Genomic DNA, 10,308 nt, shown 5'->3' with positions numbered 1-10,308 from the left:
CGGACGTCGTTGACGGTTGTAGACACTCGGAGGAATCCAAAAAAAAGAAGAAGAAAGAAATCAAGCAATGACTCAAAAGTAATATTACTTTGCATGTTACGTCTAGAATTGACTGAACAGTAGTGCCTTTTATTTCCGACGCTTATTTTTGTTTTATTTTTTAGTTTTTTGTCTTAAATCTTTAATTTCCCTTTCGCATTTCGCAAGATATTTGTGTTCTATTATTCTCTCTCATAGTTCGATCTTATCCACTATTTGAACTAGGAGTTATCGTTGTCGTCATTGTCATTCATTCAGTCATCATCATCAACACATTGTCAACCCCAGCGACCTTTCCCCGCCAGAGTGAGCGATAGACACTTCGACTCTTTGCACGCTGCTCCATCGTACTCCATCTTCTTGCGTGCAGAACTTCATAATCTCAACATTCAATTGCCTTCTCCTTCTCCTTCTCCTACTGAATCTCGCCTCCTCCATGACATCTATGGAGAAGTCAGGCTTTGGCCGCGATGGTATCTACAGATCTCTCCGGCCATCCCTTGTACTCCCCAAGGACCCCTACTTCTCCATGATACCATTCCTTTTCAGGCACTCCTCCTATCCACACAAGCTCGCGCTCGCCGACGCCCATTCCGGCGAAAGCTTGACGTTTGCGCAGCTCAAGTCCATGGTTGCCAGGGTCTCTCATGGCCTTACTCAATTGGGTATCAAGAAAGGAGACGTCGTGCTTATTCTCTCTCCCAATTCAATCAAATTCGCTCTTTGTTTCTTCGGAATTGTCGCGATCGGCGCCGTCGCGACCACCGCGAATCCAAGTTTCACGGTTTCGGAGCTATCCAAACAGGTGAAGGATTCTAACCCCAAACTTGTGATAACTATTCCCGAATTGTGGGAAAAAGTCAAAGGGTTTCGTCTTCCGGTTGTAATTTTGGAATCTCAAGGTTCTTCAAATAGTATTGTCTCAAAGTCTGATAGAATCGCGTTTTTCTCCGAATTGATTGGGATTTCCGGGCCGGCACCGGATCTTCCAAGAGCTTCCGCGAAGCAAACCGACACGGCGGTACTTCTATATTCCTCGGGCACGACGGGAAACAGCAAAGGGGTAATTCTGACGCATAGGAATTTCATTTCAGCGTCGCTAATGTCAGCGTCTGACCAAGATTTCGCCGGCGAGATGCACAATGTATTCGTCTGTTTGGTTCCGATGTTCCATGTGTTTGGGCTCGCGCTTATTTTGTATTCGCAGCTGCAGCGAGGCAATGCGGTGGTGTCAGTGCCGAAATTCGAGCTCGAGATGCTTTTGAGGGCGGTTGAGAAGTATAGGGTGACAAATTTGTGGGTTGTTCCTCCAATTATACTTGCTCTGGCAAAGCAGAGGGAGCTCCTCAGGAAGTATGATCTTTCGTCATTGAAGCAGGTGGGTTCTGGCGCTGCGCCTTTGGGGAAGGATCTAATGGAGGACTGTGCGAAGAGCATTCCTCAGGCAATGGTCCTTCAGGTACGCCTGCTTCAAACTGGTTACTAGTTAAGTTGACAAAAATTGGAGCTCCTAATTTGAAATAAAGATTGAAGTGAGAGCAACAAAGCTTATCGTGGTGTTTGGGACTTAGAAAACATGAAGGAAAGGGGAAGAAAAATATCATGATCTACTTTTTCTTGTTTGATAATTAAGGAAAATTAAAAAGAGAAAAAATATAGGAAATCAATGAATGCATCTTTATTACATGCCATTAACCTTTATTTTTTATGAATTTTCATTTATTTCATTCTTGATCGTATTGAGAAACAAAGAAACACAAAAAAAGGTAGCTTGGTGCACAAAGCTAATGCACGTGCGGGGTATGATATGATTTCAAATCACGGTAGCAGGTAGTGTAATGCAACGTTAATGTGGGAGTATGTGACTCATATTGAGTGGAAAACATGCTCATAGAAAGTAAGGTGAAGTGAGAACAAGGAAGCTGAGTTGTAGAAAGAAGTCATAGATAGTCGGGTCGACGGTTTGCTTTCAGGAGATAACGCTCGATGGTTTTAGTCTGGTTACTTCAGTCTCTACATTAAACTATCGACGGTATTATTCGGCACTGTTTACCGGATTTGAATCGGGAAGATCAGTAGATTGGGGATTTGGGAGGATTTTCCTCTGGGGATTACTAGAGGAGTATTTTAGATAATTTCTATGCCTTCTGTACGTAGGGTTTGCATATAAACATTATTTTGTAACCCTTGTTTGAGATGATAGTGAAAATTCGGCCGCTTGCTCCCGTGGACGTAGGCACATTGCTGAACCATGTAAATTCTTGTATCATGTATTTTTATTGCTTTCCTTTAGTCTCTTTGTGATTGATTGTTTACGTATTGTTCATCGTTGGTTGCTGCATTGCGTGTTCCGATTCAATTTGTGTTTCCGTTGCGCATTGGTGTATACACTTTGCACAACAAATTGGTATTAGAGCTGGGTTGCAATGGTTGAGATTTCTTTTGTGAAGTTTGAAGTTGTTAAGTTCGATGGAAGAGAAAATTTCAAACTTTGGCAGAGGAGGGTTAAGTACTTGTTGGTGCAATAAGGTATGGTGAAGGCACTATACGAAAAACAGTTGGAAGTCATGGATGACATGAGTTAGAAGGAGTTGGAAGTGAAGGCTGTGACTACTATTAGACTTTGTCTGGCCTATGACATGATGTATCATTTCATAGATGAGGAATCTCCGGTGGTAGTTTGGCTAAAACTGGAGAGCCGGTATATGTCCAAGTTATTGACGAACAAGTTGTATCTTAAGCAAAAACTATATTGGATTAAGATGACAGAGGGTTTGGATCTGAATCAACACATCAATGTATTCAATCAGATCATTAGTGATCTGAAGCGGGTTGATGTAAAGTTCGAGGAAGAAGACAAAACATTGATGTTGTTGAATTCCCTTCCTACGTATGAGAATCTGGTTACGACTATGACATGAGGGAAAGAAAATCTGGAGTTGGAGGACATCACGAGTGCTCTATTGAGTTTCCATCGGAGGAAGAAGGCCAGCAATGAGAATTCTCAAGGTGAAGTACTTGTGGTGAAAGGTAATTAGGATCGTGGGAGAAGTAAGTTCCGGAGTGGACCGAGTAAAAATAAAGCTTGGTCCAATTCTAGGAAGAGGAAAGACGTACAATGTTTTGAGTGTGGGAAAAAGGAGCACATAAAATTGGATTGTCCAGAGAGGAAAAAGGGAAATGTTGAAAATAAAGAAGGTTTATCAAACACGGTGAATGTAGTGGAAGAAGGAGAATCTGGGAGCGGTGATGGTGATATGCTCTCGGATTTATCCTGTTAAGATGGTCTCATGGATTCTTGAATCGTAGATTCGGCGTGTTCTTATCACATAACGCCCAACAATAGTGGTTCACCACTTATAGATTAGTGAATTCTGGTTCTATTCTGACGGGGAATGATGCTTCATGCAAAGTAGTCGGAAAGGGGAACATCATAATCAAAATGTATGTTGGTGTGGTGAGGACGTTATGTGATGGCAGGCATACACTGGAGTTAAGGAAGAATTTGATTTTGTTAGGCACTTTAGATTGTAATGAGTTTAGTTGCTAGTTTGAAAGTGGGGTAATGAAGGTGAATAAGGTGTTTTGACTGTGATGAAGGGGCAAAATATACCAGGGAATATCAATATAATGCTAAGTACTACAGTTATAGGTGGGGTTGCAACCGCAGAGTCTGAGTTAGACAACACTGTCTTGTGGCACATACAGTAAGAGCATATAAGTGAGCGTGGAATGAAGGAGCTTTATAAGAGAAATCTTTTGAAAGGGGTCAAATCAGGCAATCTGGATTTCTGTAGGTACTGTGTGCTTGGGAAATAGAATAAAGTCTAGTTGATGGTAGCCACGCACAAGACGGAAAGAATCCTTGACTATATTCATTCAGATGTTTGGGGGCTGGTGAGAGTAGCATTACGAGGAGGGCATATGTACTTTGTAAGTTTCATTGATGATTACTCAAGAAAGGTTTTGGTGTACTTCATGTGGTACAAGTCAGAGACATTTGTCAAGTTTAAATTGTGGAAAGCTGAGGTGGAAAATCAGTCTGAGAGAAAAATTAAGTGCCTCAGGTCAGACAATGACACTGAGTACACAAATTCGAGCTTCAGAGAGTTGACTCACTCAAAAAATGAGTAGCTCGAGAGCTAACCCAAATATAGGAGTTACGTCGTATAATACTTAGCCCAAGGGCTAGATCATCTCCTCAGGGAATGTGTTTTAATCTCAAATTTCACGGTCTTCTAATCGAAATTAAAAAGGTACTGAACTCGGTTCAGATTCAGGATTTTCAAGATTGTTCAATTTCACTTTTGACAAATTAAATGACACGCAATTTAAATCCTAAAACTAACATTCACTAAATTAAAAAGCAAGAATGGAAACCCTAACCTACTTAAGGAAATATTGGAACTAGCTAATTAAAAATGGTAACTTTGAACATGGAATTAAAACACAATAATGGAAACTCAATCGGACATAAACGCATACAATAAAAATTGAACCTTTAACATGAACACAGAACTCGAATTAAAATTAGACTATCAATCAACCTAAACAATAAAGGGACACAATAAAAACATAAGCTTCAATCAAACCGAGAATTTAAATTAAGAGAAAGATAAAAACAAACAATTTAAAATTTTTAAATCTACTAACAGCAAGATAATAAAAATTAAACTTCAATAAAAAAATTAAAATAAAAAAAACATCTTCTAAACATAACAATAAACTTAAATAAATAAATAAAAACAAGTACTATTTTGCAACTAAAAGAAAAGGAAAAAGAAAGAAAGAAAAGAGAGAGCAAAAGAGAAATAGAGGTTCGGTTGCAGAGAGTGGTGATGCTGCCGAGTCTGCTTGTTTGCTGTGGAGCTGGACTGCCATGGCTGTCACTGGAGCTGCTGCTCTTGAGAACTCGGGTTGCAGCAAGGCTGCTGATCTGGCTCGGGTCCTGTTGCTGTTATGGTGGAAAGCACACGGCTGGTCTGTCTCTGCTGAAGCTGCTGCTCGGGTAGAGGTCTGGGAGGCTGGCGTCGGGTGCTGGTGTTGCAGCAGAAACAGCTGCTGTGCTTGCTGCAATAGAGCTGAGGATGCAGCTGGAGTAGGGGAAGGCTGGAGGATTGCAGAGGAGGAAAAGGATTAAGGGAGAAGGAGCAAAAGAGTGAGAGAGACAGAAGGAAACAAGAAAGAGCAAGAATAAGGGAAGAAAACTAAGGGAAACGGAGGGGAAGCAAGGCAGGGAAATTAAAACAGAGTCAGAAAAGAGAACAGAGGAGTGAAAGAGAAAGGGAGTAGAGAGTGTGGCGGCACTGCCCAACTAGGTAGAAGGAGAAGAGGAAAAAAAATATTTAAAGGGAGAGGGGGGAGGTAGCCCTAGAGAGACCCGCAGCTGGAGTTAACCCAACCCGGCCTGCATGGCCGGGTCACATCAAGACTCCATTTTGTTTTTGTTTTGTTTTGTTTTGTTTTTTTTTTTTTTTCATGTTTGCTCTCTGTGATCACGGCTATGTTTGACCTTCCTAGAGCTTGTTTCTCGCGAGACTCAAAACACGAACATTGTAGATAATTCTTTCCTCTTTCTCCAAAAGTTTGAATCGTCTCGATCGGAGTTCGGACGGAAAAGTTATGCACGAAAGACGAATAGATGTCGGTTTTGGTTCCCGAGAATTTTCTTGTGATAAAAATTACCAAAAATTCATAAATTATGCAATAAAACACAAAAATGATAAATTTGGCACTTTATTAAAATATTGGACAAATTTGGACATTTAATTAAAAATATAAGCTGTAAAGCCTGGATTAAGATGCCAAATTACGCAATTTTGACGCGTAATCAAGAGTTGTGCGAGCAGCATGGCATAAGGAGACATTTTACAGTATGCAAGACACTGCTACAAAATGGTGTGGGGAAAAGGATGAACTGAACCCTAGTTGAGAGGACTTGGTAGTCTTAGGTTGAATGCAGAGCTCGCTAAGAATTTCTAGGTTGAGGCGGTGAGTATGATTTGTTTCTTGGTTAACCGATCACCAAGGGCATCACAAGATGGGAAAGTTGTAGAGGAGGTATGGACAGGTAACGAGGTTGACTACTTCAGTTTGAAAGTATTTGGGTGTCCAACCTATTTGCCCGTTCCTAGTGAGGAGAGATCAAAACATGAGGTGAAGTCTAAACGGTGCATCTTTCTAGGATATCAGAAAGGGGTAAAGGAGTTCAAATTGTGGGATCCAGTGGTAAACAAAGTGATGATCAGTAGAGACGTGGTTTTCGATGAGAAAACTATGTTGCAGTGTACTCAGGAAGAAGAAGAGGAACATGTGCCAGAAAACTGTAGCATCAAGAGCATGTGGTGTAGGTGGAGTTAGAGACTCAAGGTGGAGATGACAATGGTCAAGATGCAGGGAGCTTTAGCTTCGGGAGACCAGTAGCAGCATCGCAATATAGCCGTAGATAGACCCATATGCACTATCCGGCCACTACCCAGGTACGGTTTTGATGAATTAGTGTTTTATGCACTTATCACTAGTAGCAGGGATCCTACTACCTTTCAGGAGGTAGTGCACTGTTAGGAGAAAAGTAGTTGAATGGGCGCTATGGTGGAGGAGATGAAATCACTACGTAAGTACTAGACGTGGGATTAGGTGGAGCTTCCAGTAGGGAAGAGGGCGATAGGATGCAAGTGGGTGTACAGGAAGAAAGAAGCAGTTTCAGAAAGAGAGAGAGAGAAGTTCAAGGCTCGGTTGGTAGCAAAGGGTTACTCGTAGAGGAAAAGAGTTGATTATGATGAAATCTTCTCCCCCGTGGTCAGACGCACTTCCATCAGGGTAGTGTTGGGATTGGTGGTGCATTACGACATGCATTTGGAGCAGATGGACCTAAAGACAACATTTCTCTATGGTGATTTGGGGGAGCTGATTTACATATAACAGACAAAAGGGTTTTGCCAAGCTGGATAGGAGCGCTTGGTTTGTAAACTAAAAAAGTCACTTTACGGGCTGAAGCACTCTTCGAGGCAGTGGTACAAATGATTTGACTCCTACATGATCCATATTGGCTACAGGAGGTGTGAGTATGATTGCTGCGTCTATGTGAGGAGTCTTAAGGACGATTAATTCGTATTTCTATTGCTTTATGTTGATGACATGCTGATTACTGCAAGGAATATGACTGAGGTAAATCAGTTAAAGACTTTGTTGAGTAAAGAGTTTGATATGAAAGACTTGGGTGTGGCCAAGAGGATTCTTGGGATAGAGATTCGCAGGGACAGAGTGGCAGGGAGATTGTGGTTATCTTATGGCAGCTATGTGGAGAAGGTGTTGGAGAGGTTTAGCATGACTAATGCTAAACTGGTGAGTACACCATTAGCAAATCATTTTAGGCTGTCTACCACCTAGTGCCCAAAGACGGACGATGAGGTTTGTGACGGGTCAAAGGTCCCCAGTGGCGTGTTTGATGTATGCTATGGTATGTACTAGACCGGACTTGGCACAAACTGTCAGTGTGGTGAGCAAGTTCTTTTCGAATTCGGGTCAACAACATTGGGGTGCAGTCAAGTGGATTCTCAAATGGTTGATGGGTACAACAGGCTATGGCATTATCTTCAGGAGACAACAGTGTGTTCCATCAATGGTAGGTTATGTAGATGCTGACTATGCATGGGACTTGGAAGATAGGAGGTCTACCACCGGGTATGTATTCACCCTTGTGGGAGGACCTATTTGTTGGAGGTCTATGGTGCAGTCACTCGTTGCTTTATCTACTACTGAATTGGAGTACATGACAATGACTAAGGCTGCCAAGGAAGCATTGTGACTTATAGGATTGGTCAAGGAGCTGGGTATCCAGTAAGGTGGAGTTCAGCTGCGTTGTGATAGTCAGAGTGTCATCTATTTAGCGAAGAACCAGGTGTATCATGCGAGGACAAAGCACATGGATGTGTGGTTTCACAGGATCAGGGAATTGGTTGCTTCTGGTGAACTACTACTTGAGAAGCGTTTGAGAACACAGCTCATATATTGACAAAGCTTGTTACAATAGACAAATTCAAGCATTGCTTGGACTTGATTAACGTCTCTAGGTGCTAGATGGGAGGTGTCCCAATCTACTTTCCTAGGTGGACTTGCAGGTTATGCTTTCGTATTTCTCCTAAGGGGTGAATATTCTCCAAGGTGGAGATTGTTGGAGTATGTGACTCATATTGAATGGAAAACATGCTTAGGGAAAGTAAGGTGAAGTGAGAACAAGGAAGCTGAGCTGCACGAAGAAGCCATCAACAGTTGGGTCGATGATTTCAATCTAGTTACTTCAGTCTCTGCATTAAACCATCAACGGTTTTCTGAAACCATCGACGGTATTATTTGGCGCTGTTTACGGGATTTGAATAAGGAAGATCAGTATATTGGGGATTTCGGAGGATTTTTCTCCGGGGTTTATTACAGGAGTATTTTAGATAATTTCTAAGCCTTCTGTACGTATAGGGTTTGCATATGAACATTATTTCGTAACCCTTGTTTGAGATGATAGTAAAAATTCAGCCGCTTGCTCTCGTGGGCATAGGCATATTGCCGAACCACGTAACACACATGACCTTATGCATATGAGTGTATTTGCATGTTTTAAGCTTTTAACCCTTTTTAGAAAGAGTTTTAATATATTTTGGATCTTTTTAACGTATTGGGTTTGCATATAAACATTATTTCGTAACCCTTGTTTGAGATGATAGTAAAAATTCAGCCGCTTGCTCTTGTGGGCATAGGCACATTGCCGAACCATGTAACACACACGACCTTATGCATATGAGTGTATTTGCATGTTTTAAGCTTTTAACCCTTTTTAGAAAGAGTTTTAATATATTTTGGATCTTTTTATTTAACTAAATTGTTTGGTAAGGGCAAGAAGTTTACATTTGTTTTAAACCACCATTGATAGAAAAATTATGTGCGCGTATTTATACTTCTCATTGTTCTTATGCATGATAAATTCTTATGTGTACTAACTTAATTATTAAAACAAAATATTTTATGTACTCCATTAATCTATTAGACACATAAGGCATATGAAAAATACAAATATACAATAACTAGAAAAGAAAGAAGGTTGAAGCTGAAAAATATCGAACATAAATATTAAATTGCTAATATTATCAAAATAAAATATTTTCCTAACAAGTTAGTATTTTTAAGTTGTTAATTAATGCATTTCTTGTGAGTGTTTAAAAAAATAGTAGATTTTATATCATTATCATCCTTATTATAATCTTTCCCCCCTCTCACCACATGGTATATTGAGAATGATTTATGGAAAAGGGGGAGGGGGAACAAAAGTGAGAAGAAAAAGTGAAAAATAAAATAAATTTTTTTGGCGTAATAATCTTAATAATCTTGTTGTGGTTATGTAATGGCCATACCGGTCTTTACGTAACGATCGCGATCTGTAATGGCTGCTACAATCGTGATTTTTCTTCCCATCAATATCGCAGTGTGTAACGATATTGGGAACCTAGAAAACCATTCTCGTTACGTAATGGTCGCAACCATTATTTAAAACCATGGGGTTTGGCAAGTGGTAGACCATGATGGGTCTATAGTACACAACCTTATCTTGAATTTTTGCAAGAGGTTGTTTCTATGCCTCAAACCCATGACCTCCATGTCACATCACGCCAATAGAAACAAAGAAATGCATTGGAAATTAATTGCCTTACTATTTTCTTTTCCTTTCTATCTCAAAATGGATGCTATGGGTTTTGGATGATTGACATGGTGCACTTAAAAAGGCTTTTGTACTTGTTTAGTTGTGGAAAATAACTTTAATTTTATTTTAAAAAAAATGCAAGAATGACACCTTATTTTAAAATTTTATAATATTTTTATAGGATAAATGAATATAGGTTTTTTAAAATTTTGTATAGAACTATTGGAAAACTGAAAAATAATGTTGTAATTTTGTAAATATTTAGAAATGGATGCTATGGGTTTTGGATGATTGACATGGTGCACTTAAAAAGGCTTTTGTACTTGTTTAGTTGTGGAAAATAACTTTAATTTTATTTTAAAAAAAAAGCAAGAATGACACCTTATTTTAAAATTTTATAATATTTTTATAGGATAAATGAATATAGGTTTTTTAAAATTTTGTATAGAACTATTGGAAAACTGAAAAATAATGTTGTAATTTTGTAAATATTTAGAGAATTGAAAATGGAAAATTAAAGCTGTTCTCCACAACTAAACTTGCCCTTAATTTCTTGGATTTCTACTATTATTTATATTCAT

The 10,308-nt window shown here is 39.6% G+C and overlaps 1 protein-coding gene across 2 annotated transcripts in view; it reads left to right on the top strand.

Annotated features, from left to right (window-relative positions):
• Positions 1-205: 205 nt before the first annotated feature.
• LOC131148028 (probable CoA ligase CCL7) overlaps positions 206-10,308 on the top strand; it is a 34,572-nt gene continuing 24,469 nt past the window's right edge. The window contains exon 1 of one of the 2 annotated variants that reach the window (XM_058097775.1): positions 206-1,498. In XM_058097775.1, the coding sequence (XP_057953758.1) occupies positions 476-1,498 (1,023 nt within the window). In that variant the 5' untranslated portion in view covers positions 206-475. The remainder of the gene's footprint in view (positions 1,499-10,308) is intronic. The other variant, XM_058097776.1, reaches the window with a different exon arrangement.

Source organism: Malania oleifera, chromosome 2, assembly GCF_029873635.1.
Source record: "Malania oleifera isolate guangnan ecotype guangnan chromosome 2, ASM2987363v1, whole genome shotgun sequence".
Classification (NCBI taxonomy): domain Eukaryota; kingdom Viridiplantae; phylum Streptophyta; class Magnoliopsida; order Santalales; family Ximeniaceae; genus Malania; species Malania oleifera.
The sequence above is the reverse complement of the archived record's forward strand: the minus strand, read 5'-3'. Positions and strand labels throughout refer to the sequence as shown.